The sequence below is a fragment of the Thermobia domestica genome, chromosome 12, assembly GCF_964235325.1.
Source record: "Thermobia domestica chromosome 12, izTheDome1.hap1.1, whole genome shotgun sequence".
In the NCBI taxonomy this organism is placed as follows: Eukaryota; Metazoa; Arthropoda; class Insecta; order Zygentoma; family Lepismatidae; genus Thermobia; species Thermobia domestica.
In genome coordinates, this window is record NC_137465.1 from 150,265,655 (window position 1) to 150,290,539 (window position 24,885).

Genomic DNA, 24,885 nt, shown 5'->3' on the forward strand with positions numbered 1-24,885 from the left:
TTTTTGTCGGTAGACCTGCTTGCAAACGATGTGCAAACATATAGATCCTTATGAGGCATTATAAGGATAATGGTATTCCCGCACCTCGCAACTCACGCAGTAGCCCAACTGGGAGTTTGTCAAACTCCCAAGCAGAAAGCTATTAGCTAGCCCCGTTTCAAATGCATTTGTTTAAGAAAAGATGACGTTGATAATAAAACGAAAAGTGATTTAGCACAAGTAAAAATTGAAAATATTGGAAGGAGGTTTGTACAAACATGCAAACATTAAGAGAAACCGCCACTGATTGAAACTGTCATCAATCAGCTCACGGGACCTCGAAAACTCTGGATTCAACACTAATATAATTTGTTTTCGATAATTTTTGTGTTCCCTTCTAGGTTGGTCTTACTCCCACATTAAAGTGTGTCCACAAAAACACTCCCTGATTTGAACTGATTGTACAATGAGAACTTTTTGCAATATCTTTCTAAGTAAGGTGTCAGAAGGTGTGGTAATTAAAAATATTTTTATTTCTTCCCTACAGGTTGTAACATTTACTCATTTTTCCGCTAGAGGGCAGTAAATTGAAGATGGCGCTCTCCAAATAGCAACGCAGCTGGTGTGTGTCAGAATTTCACACAACGAAGAGTGTTGTGTCTGTTCAACGTGCGTTTAGGCACAAATTTGATGTGGAACCACCTTCGAACAAGTCATTTTGAAGTGGCACAAGGATTTCGTCTAAGAAGGGTGAATCACAGTAGTTATAAACATAACCACTATTTCCAGAGTATGGAATAAACTTGATTATCGCCTAGATGTTTGCCGTGTGACAGGTGGGGCACACATTGAGTGCATGTAATGAACATACATCACATGAAACTTTATGAGTTGTTACACGTCTACTCAAAAAATGAACATAATATTCCCCAAGGTTTTCATTTTATAACCAAAGAAAATCGAAGAGTGTTTTTGTGGGCACACACTACTGTTTTCCAGACGATGAGCCTTATGCAGAGTCGTTCTGATGCGTGATTAGTGCCATACTAAAGAATTCGACTAACATATGTTTCCTGCAAGAGTCAGACCTTTAATATGATGCTAATCATACATCGAAACGACTGCATAAGGCTGGTTAAAATTGCTCTACACGTTCCAGTTATGCTACACACACACCCACCCACCCAGCCACACACACACACAACAAATTGAGGCCCCGTAGGCTACCTCGTATACGTCCAGCCCTGTATACAGTTGACTTATTCTGCAACTCTGATCTGTTAATCATTTCTGGTGTACACTATGTGGATCAAAATTTAACCGTTGACAACAGTAGTGTGAATTTTTCAGAAGTAACAATGGCACTGAGACATCCAATGAACTTCTTAAAAAAAAAAAAAAAAAAAAAAAAGGGGTTGTTATTTTGCAATTCTAGGCAGGAGCCAAAAGAGAGTTTCCAAAACCAAACTCAACGCAACTTACTTCCAGAAGAACGTAATGAATCCCCTATCTATACGGTGACAAAATCACAAATAAACGGATCCATATGGAAATACTGCGTTGAATTCATGTTCGCGTGGTCCCAGGTTCGATTTCCGGCCGGTGCTTCCCCAATTTTCGGCGTCCATCCAGTGTCGTGAGGCAAAACTGGGGAGTCACGTGAATGAAAGACGTGACGGTCACTAGGTCTAGAAAGCTCCCGATACGCCGGTTAGCGACAGGACAACGCGACGCGCTGACCACGCGTTCGTCGTAGGTTGGACGTAGTTCCACCAATCGCTAACAGACGGCGTGAAGCGGCTCAGGCCCACAAATCGGGCCGTTGCGCCAAGTAGTTTGGTATATGGACATACTGATCAATTCCAGGCGCTGTATCTTGCAAGGTCTTTCGAAAGTTGCCGAAGTGTATGGCGACACACTCCTTTCCACTCTACACCGAACTTTGCTACAGTGGGAACTACGCCACCTGGTGATTGGTCGGGTCCGTGGCCGTCAAATCAAACCAGCCGGTAGCGGAGGAAGGATTTACTAGTCAGGTAAGTGGTACGAAATCGACTTTCTTCATGTGCAACCTACTGTAGTGCAACTGTTTCCATTTCCATATCTTCCACTCAATTCAGCAACTAATACGTAGCCCCTTGCTTCATGATTCCATTCTTTTCACATGTACACTACTGCTTCCCCTGCAGTGTAAGTAGTAAGTAGTAAGGGTACAATTAATAATCTTGCAAAAAGCTAGTCTGCCAACAACGTATATACAAAATGAAAAATATTCATGATTTTTAGAGTTTATTTCATTTAAGCATGATTATAACGTAATCAACAAAATGTACACAGACACATTATTAACTTACATTTCTACAAATTAATTTTTCTTGTAAAGACAATTAGAAAACTGTAACATGGTGTATCTAATAATATTTATACTCCTTTAAGCGCTGGGCTTTGATTTAGGTTTTAGTCGAAAGTACAGATATACTAAACACAGTGATCCTAAAGTTGCTTTGGCGACCTGAAACGAAAAAAAAAAGAAAAAAAGTGATGCAATTCATTACGTTAACAGACAAATGAAACAAATTATTATTGGTTAATGCAGCGTTTCCCAACCGGTGTGCCGCGAATGGGCCGCTGGTGTGCCGCGAGGAAATGAAAACAAAATTATTAATTATATAGCAACCAAATTACAAGACAGGAAAAATGTGTATTTTTGTTTCACATTACTATGAACCTCTACAATGGAAAAAAATATTGTAATTGTAATATATTAATGTATATACATACATTACTACTACACAGGCTGTATTTCGAAAACATAATTTTATTAATATTTAAAAATTGTAACGTATATTAACCATGCTAATTAATTATAAGTTTCACACTGTTACTTGTCAGTGCATTTTTAATGTTCAAAAAAAGTATTTAATATCATTGTTATGAATATTATTACTTCTTTATTGTTACAGGTTATTTCGTAACTTGAAATTTTAAAATCTCATTCAACCCTTTCGACAAAGCAAACACTCATACAAATTACCTCCATCTGTTTTAAAAGTACAAGTGATTTGTTTGTTCGTGTTATTTAGTGATCTTCCTTAGTGAAAGGTTGGATACAGTCTTCAAAAAGTAAGTTTATTTTTAAAAGCCTGAGTCCATATTTCACTGGAATTGTTTTCTATCTTTAAATTAGAATGAAAAATAAATATAATGATTTACGATGGGGGAAAACCAGTGATCGAGCTTTTTTCTCTGTGAGAAGGTGGTCAGTAATCACAGAAAAAAAAAATACGACGGTATTTTCTATTTACTACTACTACTAATAATAATAATAACTATGAGTGTGCCGCGAGAATTTAAGTTACACCCGTAGTGTGCCGCGAGAATTCAAGTTACACCCGTAGTGTGCCGCAAGTTGAAAAAGGTTGGGAAACGCTGGGTTAATGTAATAAAAATTATTAGAAAGGAATGAATGTATGTACACTCATGTCCAAAATGATTGTCGCATATCTATAACTGTCTTCTTGTAAGAATAATTTGATAATGATTTTGCAGGGTACTTTTAATGCCGATACTATGTGTATAATCGGGAAATGTATATTTGTTGCAAATTTCATAAGAAAAGAATTATAAATACGAAAATTAGAACGAGTAAAACAAAATGTTGCTAAATGGACAAGAACGTTTTATTTTCGTTTTATTATTTTTATTTGCTGCTCTTTTGACACGAAATTTGTCACATACATGTCTGCCGATTCACTAGTTAACAAAGGTTTTGTTACATAAAAGGAAATACCTATTCTTAAAGGAACTTTTTGCGCTGAATTCGAATATGCACTCGGTTTTTCTCCATCACGTACGATTTTCCCGTAACAGAGGGATTTTCGGGAAAATCACTCAAAAATTTCCCTTTTCGTTTATTTTACACCCCAAGATCTTGTCCCCTTGCATATACTAACATAGAAATTATACCTAAGTATACTTTGATTCATATTTAACAAACCCTCCAAGTTTCGTAATAAACGCTTTATTCTTTCTAGAGAAATAAATATGTTTGTATGTATACTGTGTGTACTGTTTATTGCACCTTATAGTAATGCTTTCAGATCTCTTAAGTTGAGGTAAAACGTTTTGCTTTATTACCACAAACACATATATAAAATATAATACAATATAATTTACAAGTGTGACAATTTACAATAAACAATAATACAAATGTACCAAAAGGTCATGAAAAGACAATCAAAACTATCACAATATATGAAACTTCCATTGGGTTACAAAAACGTACACTACTTCCTTCTTTTGTAAGAAATGTTGCATTCTCTAACAAGACCCCAACAATAGTCCCCCATCACTAAAGGATCCCATCGTCCCTGGTACCTTTTCTCCATTGCCATTATATCTTGGTGGAATCTTTCCCCCTGTTCGTCGCTGAGAGCACCTAGGTTAGCAGGAAAGAAGCTGAGGTGGGAGTGCAAAAAGTGGATTTTTAAAGACATCCTACAACCCAGCTCTTTGTATTTATGTATCATGTCCTGTACGATTTCTGTGTAACTTTCAGCTTTGTTATTGCCCAGAAAGTTGCGCACAACACACTTAAATGCTGTCCAGGCAGCTAGCTCAGCACTGTTTAACTTGCTGTCAAAGCTATCATCAAGCATTAATTTCCTAATTTGGGGACCAATAAACACTCCCGCTGAAATCTTAGCATCACTCAGGTTAGGGAACTTATCTCGCAAATACTTGAAACCTTCACCAGATGTGTCCATGGCTTTGACAAAGTTTTTCATAAGTCCTAACTTGATATGAAGTGGCGGTAGTAATATCTTATTAGGATCTACCAAAGGAGCGTATTTGACGTTGCATTCTCCAGGTACGTAATTCACTCTAGGTCCCCATTCCTTCACTTCATAATGTTTGTCATCAGCTCGGCTATCCCATAAACATAAAAAACATTGGTACTTCGTGTAACCGCACTGCAGTCCTAATAAAATACCAACTACCTTGAGATCACAACATATTTGCCAACAATGGTCCTTGTAATTTATAAGATTTAGCAAAGTTGGCATGGTGTCATAGGATTCCTTAATCTTCACTGAATGCGCAAGTGGTATAGAAGGTTTTTTATTTCCATTATGTAAAAGGACAGCTTTAAGGCTGACCTTTGACGCGTCGATAAATAACCTCCATTCCTCTGGAACGTAAGGAATTCCTAGCTCCGCCATCAACCCATTTATATCCGTACATACGCACACATTATCATGCATTGAGAAATAGCTAGAAAATTGAACATGCCTTTTCCTGTACACTGATATGTTCGTTTCTGCATCCAATAAGTTCCACTGCTGGAGCCTTGATCCCAGAAGTTCCGCCTCTTGTTTTGTCAGGTGCAAATCACGGACTAGGTCATTAAGTTCACATTGCCGGATGAAATGTGGCTCGCGAACGCAGTCAGGGATGAACGTTGGATCCTTGGATGTACATGTTGATGTCGATGGTTCATCAAGGTCATGATCATCATCAGAGTCTTTTGGCCATATCTCTTCCCAGTTGGTAGGGGGCTAGGGAAGTGGAAGTTCATCCCCGTGCGGAATAGGTCTAATTGCGGATTTAACGTTGGGATAACTTATTGTGTATTTGCTTTTTTTAGAATGTCCCTTAACTACTGTGAGACAAAAATAACAATCATCCAGATGGTTGGTGGGTTCTCTCCACACCATTGGTACAGCAAATTTCATGAACCTCCGTTTCCCTTTGGCCCATGCAAGTAAAGTGACGTAGCACGACGCACAAATTATGTTGGGTGCCCAAGTTTTGTCCTGATCTCCCACACGACATCCGAAATATATATAATATGCTAGTTTCACCGATGGCGTAATGGATCTACACTGTCCTTTAACTACAAACTGGCCACACACATAACAAAAACTATTTGGTGAGTTAACACACGAACGCCGTCCTCTTGACGCCATTGTACTGATCACAAACTAAACTTCTGGTCTTAGTTGGGTATAATGCCGTTAAGATCAAACATGAAAACACTCTTAGCAGCAAAGACAACTTTGAAAGTGAAGTAGTGTTAAACCACACGTCAATATAAAAATGTACAAAACTCCCTCACCAGGTGTCAAGAACACAAGAAAGAAAGAAATGCGCGGGGGGAGGGGGGAAACGATACCGTAGTGGAAAATTCAGACTGCATTAGTTCATTGTTGTCAACAATGAGTCTGTATTCCATTCTTTCTTTCTTTTGCATTCTGTTACATTTGATAACAAATATTGATAACCATTTCATGAACAAAACGAAAAAACTTGGAGAATTGTATATATATGTATTAAGATATACATATACTGTACGTTTAAAAAAATATACGTTGGAAGTACATTCTATTTTTATACACGTTTCTAATTTACAGAGAGCAATACAAGTGTGTTGTTGACTATTGTAAATATTCATTTTTATGTCTGTGTTTGTAGTAATAAAACAAATCGTTTTTACCCCAACTCAGGAGATCTGAAAGCATTACTATCAGGTGCAATAAACAGTGCACACAGTATACATACAAATATATTTATTTCTCTAGAAAGAACAAAGCGATTTTTACGAAACTTTTAGGGTTTATTAAATATAAATCAAGGTATACTTAGGTATAATTTCTATGTTACTATATGTAAGGGGACAGGAGCTAGGGGAATAAAATATCTGAAAAAGGGAAATTTTTGAGGGAATTTCCCGAAAATCCCTCTGTTAGGGAAAACTGTACGTGATGGAGAGAAACCGAGTGCATATTCGAATTCAGCGCAAAAAGTTCCTTTAAGATCAGGTGATTTTTCTCATGTAACAAACAAAAAGTTTAAATTTGTTAACTAGTGTTATACACATACTAACATAAAAAAATAGCGGGCGAATTCGTTATCAAATTATATTTCTACAACAACATATTTATAGACATGCGACAATAATTTTGGACATGAGTGTACATTTATATCCAAACAATTTTATTCATTGAAACAAGCAACACCTGATTACATGACATGATTATGACATAAGAGGAATTCGTAATAGGTGCACTGAATCTTACTTGTAGAATAACAGTCTAGGAGTATAAGAAATTTTGGTGTATTTACAAAAAAAAAAAAAAAAAAAAAAAAAAAAAAAAAAGATAATGAATACATCTTTGAAATAAATTTTTGTCACGCTTTTTTTTTTTAAAATCATGTTACTTTCATTGAAATACAGTATGTATCATAAGTAGAGTAACCCATTTTATGCTTTATTTTTTTTTCACATTATGTTTTATTGTTCAATCATTGTTTTACATTAATGGTGTATAATGTATAATATTGACTATACATTAAATATTCTAAATATCTTGATTTATTAATATTTTATGCAACCAGTTTCTTTTATATTTAATGAACTTTCTACTTAATGCACTGTAAAGAGATATGCTTTACTCGAGTCAGTTTCTTTATCACTTGTATGCGCCTTAGAGGTGCATATATATATATATATATATATATATATATATATATATATATATATATATATATATATATATATCCAGAAAGGGAAAGTAAAAGATACCACCAAAAAGTGCACAAAGTGCTCAAGTTTAAGAGGTACACATAGCAATGGAGGAGTTCTTGTGTACTATTCATTGTTGGTGGAAAGTTTTCTTCTTCTTTTTCTATTTTCTTTTCTCCACATCAAAGGATTACACCGAAAAGTTTACAGAAATAAAAATACACTTTTCATTGTTGCATTGTTATGTTCTCAATGATTTTGCATTATAAATATTGGTTTTAAAAAATACTAATACAGTATGTTAAACTTGCAGTTAAACAGAATTTTCCAAGAATTGTTCTAATAGAATTTATTCTGAAGGGTAGAATAAATAAAAAACCTTAGTGGACAACACCCTTTGAAAGAAGTTAATAAGCTTCAACAGGAAAATGAGACTCTCTACAATTTTACATAATCAGCGGACAAGTTTACATAGTCAGAGGAAAGAATGTACAGAAAGTGGAGTAAACATAGTGATGTTTTTATTTAACTGTATGTTGAAATAAAGAGCTCAAACTTTTTTTCCGCTTGTGTCTGAGTGTGTATATACGTAAGTAAAGTTGCTGAGAAAAAAAAAAAACAAAAAAAAACACATTAACTAAAGGATTTTTTTTTTAAAGGGGGATTTATATCACCTTAGCCTTTATAAATTTCACTGTTTCATAAACATAGGATAATTTGCTAAGGAACTTTCTCGAAACATAATTTTTATATTTGCAGGCGAATTTATTCCCTCATTCGCAATTTTCTCTCCGCCATCCCTCTTCTTTTGATTTTCTTACCTTTAGCTTCTGGTATTACATTACAAGTAAATTTTATTGATTAATGTACAGGGTGGCCCAAAAGTAGGCATACAGTCCCGTTCTGTTCAACTCATTGCTTTTTATATAATTTCTTATTGTTATTCATCAGGTAGACTTAGTTTTTTTATTATTTGTTCTTAATGTCTTTTTACTTATATCTTAAGCTCGGAACAGACGAAGCAAATAAACCTATAAGCTAGAATGTTATACTTGATCAATGCACGGGTGTATACCTACTTTTGGGCCACCCTGTATTCACCATATTACCCTTACACCAATAATTCCATGCATCAAATTTTCCTCACGCCAAAAATTCCGGATCCCGAAGAATAGACATAAAGTAGTTCAAACTACGAAAGAAACCAATAAAAAAATCTATTTTTTCCCCTAACAGTACAATACAAACTGGCATACCACAAGGATGAGTGTTTAGTTTACTACTTTTTTCTTGTATAAATGACTTGTAAACGCTATTTTGCCTTTCAAATATGTTTTATTTGTCTATGACACTAATACTATTTATTATTGGAAAATCAGAAGATACTGAAAATAACTTAAGACGGTTTTAATTGGTTAAACACAGTAACACGATTTTAAATAATGAGAAAATAACTTGACTAACTTCTTATTATCCTCTCCAAAACAAATATATTCCTTATGTAGTGGTATAATGATTTTTTTAAAAAATTTAACTAGATTTCCCAGTAACGCTCAAACAAGAGATATCAATTATGTATACGACTGAAAAAAAAATAGTGTTATAATGTACGAAGGATGCAGAACGTCAATCATTCCGTTTTTTATATGACATTTCGGCTATTGCAATGGAATTCGGTTTTAATACAGTCATTTTATCTTTGAAACTGCGAATAACTAAATAAAAATAAAATATGATTATCACTATTTCGAAGATTTACGGGTAAAATCTATAGATTCACAAAGAAAGAGTAACATCTAAGGAACTTCATTACTAGCGCAATATGGTAGAAATAGTCCAATCAGTATACCTGTAACTGAAGCAATACAGTAGAACTACAACTATGTGTCATTTATGTGTAATATTCCGTAAAGGAAGCATTTGTACCCAATATGAACTCTCTCCCAAAGTAGTTTTGAGCTATATTATTGTAAATAGCGCTCCCTTCAGTACCTTCGGTGTCCTAACGCTCTTGCAAGTGGCCTACTTTCGCTTGCAATAAAATTCCTAAGCTACTTCGCAACAGTGTCGTCAGCGCCCTAACCACTAGTGCTACTGTTCTTCCGGGGGATTAATAAATAGAACATCGCCAATAGTTTAGTGGGTTTGATTTGACGAAGTGTACACTATTTAGTGTGCACTCCATTTGTAGACTTCGAGTGTGCATCCTCACAGTGTGTACTATGCATTTTTGACCACGGCGATAGAGACACACAAGGGTAACGTTTATACGTTTACAAATTCAACACTACTAAATAAATATGACGTGTGTTGTTTATAATACATACAATGTAAAGTGTTAATTATATTATTCCAATACTTCTGTCGGACATGTATCTGTTTTGTCTTATTTTCAAAGGTACCGTACAGTAAATTTAAGCTATTGAGAAGGATATAGTTACCAGTCTCATTATCACTGCATAGATGTATCTGTATATTATTCAAATAACATTTCCTTTCATTTCATAACGTTAATACATTATTTGAATATAATATTTCAAGTAATACCTTTCTTAAGTTTCATAATATTTCGTAATTAAAATGTTGATTGTGCAGTATAATTTCCTTAGTTTTCTAGTGTTACGTATTAAATACGCGTAATATACAGTATATTGTTATTATGGTATTTGTTTTAACATTTCCTGATGTTTCATCATGATAAGTATTTTTTATTTTAACCCTCGCACTGCCAAGTGGGGTACCTAAGGTCCCCCATGTTATTATTTTTTGAAATAATTTTGTGTTAGTCTCTAAGGGCGGGGAGATTTGCTCAGTGGTTTTCAAATCCCGTGGGTTTTCTCATTTAGGTTTTTAAAGTTGGAGAGGTTTGGATTGTGTGTGTCAAGAAAACCCTAGGTTTTTGCCCCCTTGGTTTTGGTAAAAAAAAAAAAACCAGTGTTTTTTCGTCTGGAGAGTTAAATATCTCTGGGTTTTTAAAAATGGAGATATTAGGTCTATAGTGAAAAAATCCAAGGTTTAAATACCTAGCACTTTACTGGGGGAAATTTATCCTACTGGTAGGAGTGTTTTTTCAGACGGAATAATTTCCTGTAATCAACCTAGACGAAATAGACCACATCGATTACGTGGATGATGTTATTGAGAACCAGCCACACCAAAGAAACTATACAATACGTGGCAGAGTAGATCCTTTGGCAGTCTACAGTAATGAAGAATTTGGAGACCGTTTTGGCTATGCCAAAGAAACTTTCCGAGTATTAATGCATTTGATTGAAGAAGATCTACACAAACCAGTACGTAAGCATGACTGCTCCGCAGATTTACAGGTATTGATTACATTACGCATTCTCCGCACAGGCACTTTTCAACGAGTTGGTGGTGATTTGGTAAATGTGCATCGCACAACTGCAGGAAAAATATTTCACAGTGTAGTTGGAATTATAGCTAGAAGAAGGCCCCAGTTCATAAAAATGCCTGCAGGAACAGAAGTGCCTGCAGTGAAACTGAAGTTCTATGAGTACTTACAATTCCCTGGTGCAATTGATTGCACGCATATTCTAGTTCTGTCACCCTCTGGTCCAACTGCAGAGTTCTACAGAAACAGGAAAGGGGTACATAGTATCAATACACAGCTAATTTGTGATTCTAATACAAAAATATTAAATATCGTTGCACGTTGGCCTGGCTCCACAGTTTGGAGGAACTGTTCCCTAAGAGTCATAGCCGAAGAAAGAAACCTTCCTGGATTATTAATAGCTGACGGTGGTTATCAGGAGCGTCATTTCAGATTTTGCTTGGGGGGGGGGGGGCAAGACCTCTTGATATAAGTAAAATTTCGCGTTTTTCACTGATTTACTACTATTCTATTGATAAAATCTATATACATCTCAAACTCGGGGGGAGGGCAAATGCCCCTCCCTGCCCCCCCTAAATGACGCCCCTGGTGGTTATGCTTGTACAAGCTACATGTTAATGCCTATTCCAAATCCTAAAAACGCTGCAGAAGAAAGATATAACCATGCTCACAGGAAGGCAAGAAACGTTTGCTGGGTTCTATTCGATTAGACAGACAGGGAAAATAATACTTTTCAGTCACATGTACAGCAAGTCGGTGGATTTCAAGAAAAACCCTGGGTATTTCACCCCACGGTTGATAATGAGCAAATCTCTTCACTGAAAAACCCCGGGTTTTCGCAAAAATACCTCGGGGGCAAATACCTAGTGTTTTACTAAAAACCAGAGGTTAGTTTCCCCACAGCAAATCTCCCCGCCCAGAACATTGTTTCTTTAGCTATGTTAATATTTTCGAAGTATGCATATGCTCATGTGACCATCATTCCCACGAAGCTTTTGGTTTACTTGTTATAAACGTTGGGGGAACTAAGGTCCCCCACTGTATATCTTCACGCCACCTAAAATTTTGTATTCACTTTTGGTTATAGTGGGGGACCCAAGGTAACCCATTAATATTGATGATATTTATGAAGACATATTAAGTTGCTGATAAAAGCAGTTATTTACATTACGAAGTACCCTGATTGGAGCCAGTTTCAAAGTTCCCGTCGGAAGGTTTTCATAAAGGAACTCTGCAAGGAATCAGCTCTTCCACATGCTGTTTACCGCTTGCAAGTCACTCCAAATTTATTAAAGTAAGGTTTTATAAGCCATGTAAATTATATATATATATATATATATATATATATATATATATATATATATATATATATATATATAAATTAAATAATTGACATTTCTATATAATCAGTACGAAGTGCATGAATGCTCTTGCTGTATAATCGGGGAGTTCAAGGTTCGAATTCCAGGGTCGGCCATCATTACTGAGACTTTCCTTCTTGTTTTCAGTCTCGAACAATAAATGCCAAGAAGGTATCTTTAATTAGAATTAGAAGAAGTTGTATACCTTTATGCCCACAAAAATAACTAAGCAATGGTGACTGACTACACCTGTACGACATAGATATACAAATATATATATATAAACCAAACCACATGGCACAACACTTCTAAAGGGTTAAGGCCTGCCACGTGGCTTTTTCTGGGTGGCACGTGGTCAGCGAACCGCTATTCACAGCTCTTTATGAATGCCGGTTTGGCCCCAGGGTTGCTCCCGGTACTCATTTCTGGAGGTTGAGGTGAAAAGTTCCTTCTATTCACTATCCGGGAAACGAACTCGGGTCACTGGATTACCAGTCGGACGCTCTACCGACTTCACTACAGGCCAGCCCAGGTAGATATATAGACAGATGTATGGATGGACGGAAGAACGTATAAACAGATAGGAAGATAGATCAATGAATGCAAATCATGAATTAGCAGAGTTACAACAAAATGTAAAGGAAAAACCATCTCCAAATATGACGATTTCAATCTAAAGTGAAGGATTTTTTAAAAATTGGACGAGCCGTTTAAGCTGTACACTCTCTATGTGTCCAATGTTAAATGAAAATGCAACGTTGCCATTTACCTGGATCCACAACATACTGTAAGTGAATGAAGTTACTGTTTGAAATGGGAGCTGCCCATCGACATTTAGCGTAAATGACAGTAACTTCAGTTATTTATGTTGCGGATCCAGGTAAATGGTAACGTTGCATTTTCATTTAACATTGGCCGCATAAAAAATGTACAGCTCAAACTGCTCGTCTGATTTAAAAAAAAAAAAAAAAAAAAAAAACTTTCACTTTAGATTGAAAGCATCATATTTGGAGACGGTTTCCCTTCTTACATTTTGTTGTATCTCTAATAACTGTGCAACAAGAAATCTGTCCTTTACATGAAAATATGTTTTTCTTATGTATTTTTTCATGAGAAAATCGAATCTGTAATTACTTTTTATGTATCACATACCAATTTTGTGAAAAAAGTTTGAAATTTTGTACTGTGAAATACCGTATTTTTACTGGTTGTGATGAAATATGATTAATGATTGGTTTGGTAATTGAAATTTAGTGTACTTTTTTAGCAGCGAGGCTATATGAGACGTGATCCTACAGTTTAAGGTAGAATCCGAACCATCGTGTCGTTCAATGCTCTTCTACCGGGAATCGAACCCGAGATCCCATGCACCGAAGGCGCGCGTGCTACCCAGTAGACCAGCCGGGAGGGCAAAAAGTGCTTAAAATAAAAATTGTTGATGTAGTATATCTTAAAATATACTCTCATTTAAAAATCATCCAAGCGACAAGTTTTCTTCTTTACAGAAGGAATAATTACGCTGTTCAAAGGAGTTCTCCTCATCCCCCAATTTTATCCTACCGCATACAAGTCTTTTTCTGTTATAATAGGGAGCACTGGTTTCTCATATTTCTCCTCACTCTTTATCTTCATTTCAGGTAGTATCCCATTAATATTTAGTAATAAACGAGTTCAGATTTGTGTTGCCTAAATCTGCTGCCATATGTTCTAGCATTTAAGTAATTTTTGATTCGATTGTATTGTTATTTCCTGAGTGGTGTTTCGTTAGGAGTTGCCGGATTTGCAGCGTTGTGTATTTTTGTAGTAGTGTGTGCTGTGCATCTGGGTTTCAAGAAAATGTTCGGAATTCAATGGAATTCGGTTTTAATACAGTCATTTTATCTTTGAAACTGCGAATAACTAAATAAAAATAAAATATGATTATCACTATTTCGAAGATTTACGGGTAAAATCTATAGATTCACAAAGAAAGAGTAACATCTAAGGAACTTCATTACTAGCGCAATATGGTAGAAATAGTCCAATCAGTATACCTGTAACTGAAGCAATACAGTAGAACTACAACTATGTGTCATTTATGTGTAATATTCCGTAAAGGAAGCATTTGTACCCAATATGAACTCTCTCCCAAAGTAGTTTTGAGCTATATTATTGTAAATAGCGCTCCCTTCAGTACCTTCGGTGTCCTAACGCTCTTGCAAGTGGCCTACTTTCGCTTGCAATAAAATTCCTAAGCTACTTCGCAACAGTGTCGTCAGCGCCCTAACCACTAGTGCTACTGTTCTTCCGGGGGATTAATAAATAGAACATCGCCAATAGTTTAGTGGGTTTGATTTGACGAAGTGTACACTATTTAGTGTGCACTCCATTTGTAGACTTCGAGTGTGCATCCTCACAGTGTGTACTATGCATTTTTGACCACGGCGATAGAGACACACAAGGGTAACGTTTATACGTTTACAAATTCAACACTACTAAATAAATATGACGTGTGTTGTTTATAATACATACAATGTAAAGTGTTAATTATATTATTCCAATACTTCTGTCGGACATGTATCTGTTTTGTCTTATTTTCAAAGGTACCGTACAGTAAATTTAAGCTATTGAGAAGGATATAGTTACCAGTCTCATTATCACTGCATAGATGTATCTGTATATTATTCAAATAACATTTCCTTTCATTTCATAACGTTAATACATTATTTGAATATAATATTTCAAGTAATACCTTTCTTAAGTTTCATAATATTTCGTAATTAAAATGTTGATTGTGCAGTATAATTTCCTTAGTTTTCTAGTGTTACGTATTAAATACGCGTAATATACAGTATATTGTTATTATGGTATTTGTTTTAACATTTCCTGATGTTTCATCATGATAAGTATTTTTTATTTTAACCCTCGCACTGCCAAGTGGGGTACCTAAGGTCCCCCATGTTATTATTTTTTGAAATAATTTTGTGTTAGTCTCTAAGGGCGGGGAGATTTGCTCAGTGGTTTTCAAATCCCGTGGGTTTTCTCATTTAGGTTTTTAAAGTTGGAGAGGTTTGGATTGTGTGTGTCAAGAAAACCCTAGGTTTTTGCCCCCTTGGTTTTGGTAAAAAAAAAAAAAAACCAGTGTTTTTTCGTCTGGAGAGTTAAATATCTCTGGGTTTTTAAAAATGGAGATATTAGGTCTATAGTGAAAAAATCCAAGGTTTAAATACCTAGCACTTTACTGGGGGAAATTTATCCTACTGGTAGGAGTGTTTTTTCAGACGGAATAATTTCCTGTAATCAACCTAGACGAAATAGACCACATCGATTACGTGGATGATGTTATTGAGAACCAGCCACACCAAAGAAACTATACAATACGTGGCAGAGTAGATCCTTTGGCAGTCTACAGTAATGAAGAATTTGGAGACCGTTTTGGCTATGCCAAAGAAACTTTCCGAGTATTAATGCATTTGATTGAAGAAGATCTACACAAACCAGTACGTAAGCATGACTGCTCCGCAGATTTACAGGTATTGATTACATTACGCATTCTCCGCACAGGCACTTTTCAACGAGTTGGTGGTGATTTGGTAAATGTGCATCGCACAACTGCAGGAAAAATATTTCACAGTGTAGTTGGAATTATAGCTAGAAGAAGGCCCCAGTTCATAAAAATGCCTGCAGGAACAGAAGTGCCTGCAGTGAAACTGAAGTTCTATGAGTACTTACAATTCCCTGGTGCAATTGATTGCACGCATATTCTAGTTCTGTCACCCTCTGGTCCAACTGCAGAGTTCTACAGAAACAGGAAAGGGGTACATAGTATCAATACACAGCTAATTTGTGATTCTAATACAAAAATATTAAATATCGTTGCACGTTGGCCTGGCTCCACAGTTTGGAGGAACTGTTCCCTAAGAGTCATAGCCGAAGAAAGAAACCTTCCTGGATTATTAATAGCTGACGGTGGTTATCAGGAGCGTCATTTCAGATTTTGCTTGGGGGGGGGGGGGGGCAAGACCTCTTGATATAAGTAAAATTTCGCGTTTTTCACTGATTTACTACTATTCTATTGATAAAATCTATATACATCTCAAACTCGGGGGGAGGGCAAATGCCCCTCCCTGCCCCCCCCTAAATGACGCCCCTGGTGGTTATGCTTGTACAAGCTACATGTTAATGCCTATTCCAAATCCTAAAAACGCTGCAGAAGAAAGATATAACCATGCTCACAGGAAGGCAAGAAACGTTTGCTGGGTTCTATTCGATTAGACAGACAGGGAAAATAATACTTTTCAGTCACATGTACAGCAAGTCGGTGGATTTCAAGAAAAACCCTGGGTATTTCACCCCACGGTTGATAATGAGCAAATCTCTTCACTGAAAAACCCCGGGTTTTCGCAAAAATACCTCGGGGGCAAATACCTAGTGTTTTACTAAAAACCAGAGGTTAGTTTCCCCACAGCAAATCTCCCCGCCCAGAACATTGTTTCTTTAGCTATGTTAATATTTTCGAAGTATGCATATGCTCATGTGACCATCATTCCCACGAAGCTTTTGGTTTACTTGTTATAAACGTTGGGGGAACTAAGGTCCCCCACTGTATATCTTCACGCCACCTAAAATTTTGTATTCACTTTTGGTTATAGTGGGGGACCCAAGGTAACCCATTAATATTGATGATATTTATGAAGACATATTAAGTTGCTGATAAAAGCAGTTATTTACATTACGAAGTACCCTGATTGGAGCCAGTTTCAAAGTTCCCGTCGGAAGGTTTTCATAAAGGAACTCTGCAAGGAATCAGCTCTTCCACATGCTGTTTACCGCTTGCAAGTCACTCCAAATTTATTAAAGTAAGGTTTTATAAGCCATGTAAATTATATATATATATATATATATATATATATATATATAAAATTAAATAATTGACATTTCTATATAATCAGTACGAAGTGCATGAATGCTCTTGCTGTATAATCGGGGAGTTCAAGGTTCGAATTCCAGGGTCGGCCATCATTACTGAGACTTTCCTTCTTGTTTTCAGTCTCGAACAATAAATGCCAAGAAGGTATCTTTAATTAGAATTAGAAGAAGTTGTATACCTTTATGCCCACAAAAATAACTAAGCAATGGTGACTGACTACACCTGTACGACATAGATATACAAATATATATATATAAACCAAACCACATGGCACAACACTTCTAAAGGGTTAAGGCCTGCCACGTGGCTTTTTCTGGGTGGCACGTGGTCAGCGAACCGCTATTCACAGCTCTTTATGAATGCCGGTTTGGCCCCAGGGTTGCTCCCGGTACTCATTTCTGGAGGTTGAGGTGAAAAGTTCCTTCTATTCACTATCCGGGAAACGAACTCGGGTCACTGGATTACCAGTCGGACGCTCTACCGACTTCACTACAGGCCAGCCCAGGTAGATATATAGACAGATGTATGGATGGACGGAAGAACGTATAAACAGATAGGAAGATAGATCAATGAATGCAAATCATGAATTAGCAGAGTTACAACAAAATGTAAAGGAAAAACCATCTCCAAATATGACGATTTCAATCTAAAGTGAAGGATTTTTTAAAAATTGGACGAGCCGTTTAAGCTGTACACTCTCTATGTGTCCAATGTTAAATGAAAATGCAACGTTGCCATTTACCTGGATCCACAACATACTGTAAGTGAATGAAGTTACTGTTTGAAATGGGAGCTGCCCATCGACATTTAGCGTAAATGACAGTAACTTCAGTTATTTATGTTGCGGATCCAGGTAAATGGTAACGTTGCATTTTCATTTAACATTGGCCGCATAAAAAATGTACAGCTCAAACTGCTCGTCTGATTTAAAAAAAAAAAAAAAAAAAAACTTTCACTTTAGATTGAAAGCATCATATTTGGAGACGGTTTCCCTTCTTACATTTTGTTGTATCTCTAATAACTGTGCAACAAGAAATCTGTCCTTTACATGAAAATATGTTTTTCTTATGTATTTTTTCATGAGAAAATCGAATCTGTAATTACTTTTTATGTATCACATACCAATTTTGTGAAAAAAGTTTGAAATTTTGTACTGTGAAATACCGTATTTTTACTGGTTGTGATGAAATATGATTAATGATTGGTTTGGTAATTGAAATTTAGTGTACTTTTTTAGCAGCGAGGCTATATGAGACGTGATCCTACAGTTTAAGGTAGAATCCGAACCATCGTGTCGTTCAATGCTCTTCTACCGGGAATCGAACCCGAGATCCCATGCACCGAAGGCGCGCGTGCTACCCAGTAGACCAGCCGGGAGGGCAAAAAGTGCTTAAAATAAAAATTGTTGATGTAGTATATCTTAAAATATACTCTCATTTAAAAATCATCCAAGCGACAAGTTTTCTTCTTTACAGAAGGAATAATTACGCTGTTCAAAGGAGTTCTCCTCATCCCCCAATTTTATCCTACCGCATACAAGTCTTTTTCTGTTATAATAGGGAGCACTGGTTTCTCATATTTCTCCTCACTCTTTATCTTCATTTCAGGTAGTATCCCATTAATATTTAGTAATAAACGAGTTCAGATTTGTGTTGCCTAAATCTGCTGCCATATGTTCTAGCATTTAAGTAATTTTTGATTCGATTGTATTGTTATTTCCTGAGTGGTGTTTCGTTAGGAGTTGCCGGATTTGCAGCGTTGTGTATTTTTGTAGTAGTGTGTGCTGTGCATCTGGGTTTCAAGAAAATGTTGATTAAATGCATACCTTTAGTTGAAAAGGCTTATGAACTGTACTTGAGCTGTAGGGTTGGAGACTAGGGTAAGTCTTGGGCCCCGCACATATGTTGCACTAGGTATTCCAGGGATTTGAGAAACTGGCTACAAGAAAAACGTAGTTCTATGTTTCTTTGATTCCTATGATTTGGCACGAACAAATATATCGTGTACTGACTGTTACTTTTGCTCGACAATTGTAAAGGACTTTTCCTCTAAACATCAGATTCAGTACCCTAATTTAAAATCAGCTATTCGACCAGTTCTCCACAGTGAAGATCTTCCAGTACCTAAAACTCCAGAACATTACACTATTGATTCAGAAGATGATACCTCAGACGTTCCAAGCAACGGGGAAAGTGTAGACTTTCACTCATCTGCATCCCAGTCAACATCACCTCACTTGATCACACAAGAAGAGATTAACCATCTTATACGAGACAAATTTTCCTAAAAGAAAAGCGGAAGTGTTGGGCTCCAGGCTTTAAGGTTGGAATTTCTTAGCTCAAGATATTGAAGTCAGTTTGTTTATAACACGACAGTCATTTTGAGGACTAGTTTGTTGAAAACGGAGGCATTGTATATTGCAAAGATGTAGATGGCTTATTTCAGTCTTTGGGACATGAACATAATCCCACCGAGGAGCACTTATTGACAGCTCGAAACTAAGTCTGAAGGCAGTGCTTCTCCATATTGGAAATGTTAATCCATCTGCTTCTGTAGCATATGCTGCTCGTACAAAGGACAAATGAAGTTATGAGTGCAATATTGGACTTCATTGAATAAAAATAAAATAAAATAATAAAAAAAATCAAATATCATGTATGTGGGGACTTGAAAGTTATTTTTATTATTACAGGGATGCAACAATGATACCCACGTATTGTTGTTTTTTATGTGAGTGGGGCGGCCGTGACAAAGTAAACCACTGCATCCTTAAATACTGTTCTCAAAGACAAGATTTAATTCCTGCTGCCAGGAACATACCTCGTAAACCAATTGTCAACCCTCAAGATGTATTTTTGCCACCATTACATATTAAGCTTGGGTTGATGATGAGTTTTGTTAAAGAACTAGATAGAGAAGGTATTGCTTTCACTTATCTTACGGAGAAATGCCCGAAATTAAGGATGAGTATATGTTGCTCAGTAGGTTAAAACAGTCATGCAGGATGAAGACTTTGAAACTAAACTCTCTGAAATTGAGAAATTAGCTTGGCTGTCATTTAAACCGGTATGTTCAGGTTTCCTTGGAAATTTAAAAGCTGAAAATTATGAAGATATTAGTGACATAATGCGGAGTTTTCAACTCATGGAATGCAACATATCATTAAACTTACACGTTTTGCACTCACACCTCGACTTTCTCCCTCAAAACTTCGGCGTAGTAAGTGATGAACACGGAGAACGGTTTCATCAGAACATTGTCACATTTGAAAAGCGTTACAGTGGAAAATGGACTGAAAGTATCTTGCTGAATATTGCTAGTCTATCGTCAAGAGGGATTCCAGAAGATGTCTACAAGCGTAAGCGACCAAAGAAAATATTTTAAAGGGTAAGTCAACAACAAAATTTAATGTTAATATAGTACGTCTTCCCAGCCTACATTAGACAGTAAATATACGTAAAAATGTACATTTCGTATAATGTGTTGAGGTCTGCCCAACAAAAACGTGACGTGATGGAACATTTTCGTTTCGACCAATGAATTCAGCACGTCATTTAGTTAAAATCACATAATTTAATTTGAAGGAGATAAAAAAGTTTAAATTTGTTGCACAGTGTAATAACAGTTACCTATGTTGGGACTTTCGGACACATTGTATATATACAGATTTGACTTATCAAAAGAGACATACCAATACCTTTTCTGAGCTTTAATAATGCTTTTATTGGAACACGCCTAAAACGTGTGTCTGATGGTGAAACTGAAACAAAAACACAGAAGGAAGTAAAACGAGGAGGATATTTCATGTGCGACAGAAAACAGGATACTAAATCAAAGGTTAAATGCGAAAACTGTAAGCGATGGTTATGTAGGAGGCACAGAAAGACTGAAACAGTTGTGAAGTGAAACAACTGTGCATAAAATCCGAATGGAAACAGGATAAATTGGGAAGAAGGTATGTACAGGGTGTCTACTCAGTTGCAATTTTAAAATTCCAGTATAATTATCAGCAAAATTCCAGTACCTAATACAATGCTTTTTTTTTTTTTTTTTTTTTTTTCTTCAAGTTCTTTAGGAATAATCGCACTTTTGATGATTTCAGATTTGTAATTGTTTTACCATCAAAAGAATATTTTATTTTTAATAAATTTAATTAGCCTTGATTTCTTTGAAATACACATGAATAAGCATTTGTAGCTGCTCATGAAAACGTTGAATTTTTACACAAACTATGTGCTATATCCATACCAAACATTAAAACTGATCCTCAGTTTTCCATCATTGGACATACTTTTACTGACTTTACTGACTAGTTTGCAGCCTGTATAGTGTACTTGAAGCATTGCATATAATATAATGCATTCATTATTATTGTATGTAAGGTATTTAAAAAAAAAAGAAAAAAAGAAGAAAAAAGGCGGAAACTCAAAACAGTATTAGAAGAAAAAGGGAAGTTAGTGACTATCTGCAACCCCAAGAGAGAAGGTGTCACGTCTTAACGCCAAATCATTAGGGAAAATCACAATTTACTATTTCAGTAACTGTGCTGTATTACGTAAGTATTGTTGTTCCGTAAAATAACTTTTTTCATGGTCTGAGGCTCAATTTCACTACTTTCCTTTGATCGATAACCTCAATTCACGACTATCATAGTCCGTAGACACCCTGCTCGGAAGCCTGATATAGTGAGCCAAGAACATCATTTGCATTATATAAATGTATTTTGTGTATTTTTCTATTCTAGTTATAATGCAAGATTGTTATTACCCTGGACTTTTGGAGTTCAAAAATACAGGGTACATTATAAATAATGATAATATTTGCATATTTCATAATTTTTCCAGTATGTGGATCGAAGTTCCAATATATTTTCAGTATTTCCAGTATCAAAATTAAATTCCAGTATAATTCTAGTATTTCCAGTATCAGTAGACATCCTGATGTAGTGAGACACACAGTATAGACAGGAACACAAAAAAATGTGTTACTACAACTTTGTTATGTAAGCAACATTTGGAGATGCATGTATATCTTAACAGTATGTTATCAAGTCAAAACAGACCTATAGACGCTGTAACAGGAGTTGTGTAGAGAAAAAACGGTAATAAGAACAAACTTATCACACTTTCTAATGGGGTCACTTAGGTGCCCCACTTCATCGTTTATGTCATGATTTTGAGCTTGGCTCTGCGAGAGTTAATTTGTAGTTAATGTACATTTCCATTCTGCCTTTTATATATGTCCTAGTAAAATTAACCAGACTGAAAATGCTATGAAAGAATACAAAGAATTTTCAAAAAGTAAATTTTTGTAGTAGAAATAATTTACACATACAATCAGGTTTAATGGCATCCAGCCTAGGATATTATTTCTAATTTTTAAAATATTTATTTGTTAAAAATAAAAAAAAATAATAAGAATTAATTTGGGAACAAATTAGTATTGATGTTTAACGGATTACCAACAGAGAGAAAAAGAAATCAGTAAGCGCAGCGGAATTGATACTTCAATCAGGTTATTAATGTTCCAGATTCTTGCAGTGGTGTCATTCCAAGCAAGAGGTTTTAGATTTTAAGGGGAAAAATATGTATTATTTATATAACAGCTAAATACTAATCCATTTATTGCTGATCATAAAACTAAATAAGTAATTTCCAATCCACTAAATTTTTATTGCATTCTTTTTTTTAACAGCAACAATTAAATAACAGAAGTAGGATTCTATGGAGTTGCGGCCGTATATCAATAACACAGCTGGAACAACATACATAGCCATTGGCACAGTTCCATCTACGCCTTTGGACACAATGATCTATTGTATAAATTATTATATGAAAATTTTTGTATTGATAGATTGCATGAATATATCAGGTTAATAAAATTATTTTAAGTTGAACAAATGCTTATTCATTTCTTTCAAAATTCAACAAAGCAGTGAACTTGAACATCTTAAACAGCTAGTCTGGATTGTTATTTTTTTTTTTAAATATTGTAATCTATGCGATACTCTATGTTGAGTTCTTCCTTTTTTTTTTTAAACTATGGTTAGCTTTCGTCTTCAATTTTGATGCACTTTCAACTATACACATGTAATGTAGCTTTGGCAGTTAGCTTTGGACCACTCACACAATTAGAAAGAAAATAAATGAAGAATTCTTATTTTATCACCATAAAGTATTCTATTATATCCCACGCAAGCCCTACTGCTTTCAAACTCATTTCGAATATCTAGTTTTATTTCTCAACATTTAACAATTATTAGCCTCTTATTTTCATTTTCATCCTTATTGGCACATTTATTCATTAATACAATGTAACATGTACATGACATCAATAAACACAATACCTAACATATCCTAGCTAATCTAACCTAATCTACCTAACCTAACTAAATAGACAAATAATTTAACTCTCACTGCCAATGGAAACAGGTGCATCATTAAAATATATTTCTTCGATATTAATAACATTTCTATTATATAGATTTATTATCCTACGTTACGAAAAGCCATTTACTATCAACTAGTTATGGGATTAACTATTAATTCCGAACCACATGTTTTTTATTGAAAAGTTGCCATTTTCCAAATTCAAGAAATTAAAAACTAAGAAAATTATCAGGGAGAACTAGATGCTTCTTCGTATAAAAATGGATGTATGCTTGTTCCAGCATCATTTTGGAACGCCTGAAGCAATTTCAACCAAACTTGGTACATATATGACTACAACTTGGAAACAAATTGTGTAAGACCTCTAGCTCCACAAGGAGGTAGGTTGAAAGTGGGTGACATGAAAAAATAATGAGAAACGACTGATATTAATTTGGAATTCATAGTTTTTTCGGTCGCTGAGATGAACACTGACACTCTCGATGCCATTTAAGTTGAAGTTTAGCCCTCAAGACCCCCTAACACCTATGGTAGGAGTGGGAAGAGATGACATGTAACAATAATTGGAAACTATCGATATTAGTGTCGAATCCGTAATTTTTTAGATAAACCGTGAAATCAATCGTTGAAATGTGTATCTTAAGGGGAGTTGGGGGTTCAAATATTTTTGATAAACTTAATCTCCCCGAACGCAGAACGAGCATTTCAGCTACGTGTCCAGAACCTGGCTTCTAAACATGAAGGTGTACGAGGGTGGAATAATAGCAGAGGAATATCGGCTGAAGTGTGCAAGTAAAAATGTAGGTAATGAATACGAAACTCGCAATCTATGGCTTCACCCTGGTTCTAAATTTTCAGTTTTCTATATGTCATTTTGAAGCCAGACAGGGAAGAAGCTGGTCGATACTCTTTCCGTATTGCACTAGTGGCCCAGTTAGCAACGATGTATAAACATGATAGAACCTCCCCTTGGGTAGAACATTAGAACAAGACAAGAACCAATAAATGAAGTCTTTACACTTTGTTCAATGAGTTCTTCTGCTCAGCACTTCCCGTTCTTCAGAAAGACGGAGTACTGCCACCACTAAAAATGAATAAAACGGAGTAAGTTTCATCATTACATTTGTCTTGAGTGTTGATGTCTATCTCATAATCATGTTATTTGAAGATTTCAGATTCTGAACTTCTATAGTTATGAAATCAAGAAATTCTAAAATTTCAAAATCTGAAGTTACTCGGTTCTGCAATTTCACGGACCAGGATTCCGATATGCTGGATTGACGTACCGTTATTGAGCATTCCGAATTTCAAAGATTCGGAAGTGCTGAACCGAAGTTCTTATATTCTGGAATTCGGAAATTTCTAGC

At 35.6% G+C, this 24,885-nt stretch overlaps 1 protein-coding gene across 1 annotated transcript in view; it reads right to left on the reverse strand.

The window, feature by feature from the left end:
- Positions 1-2,255: 2,255 nt before the first annotated feature.
- The window catches only part of Neb-cGP (ATP synthase membrane subunit K, mitochondrial), a 41,373-nt gene continuing 18,743 nt past the window's right edge, over positions 2,256-24,885 (reverse strand). Inside the window, exon 3 of the mRNA XM_081734273.1 lies at positions 2,256-2,491. Coding sequence (XP_081590399.1) covers positions 2,411-2,491 — 81 coding nt within the window. The 3' untranslated portion in view covers positions 2,256-2,410. The remainder of the gene's footprint in view (positions 2,492-24,885) is intronic.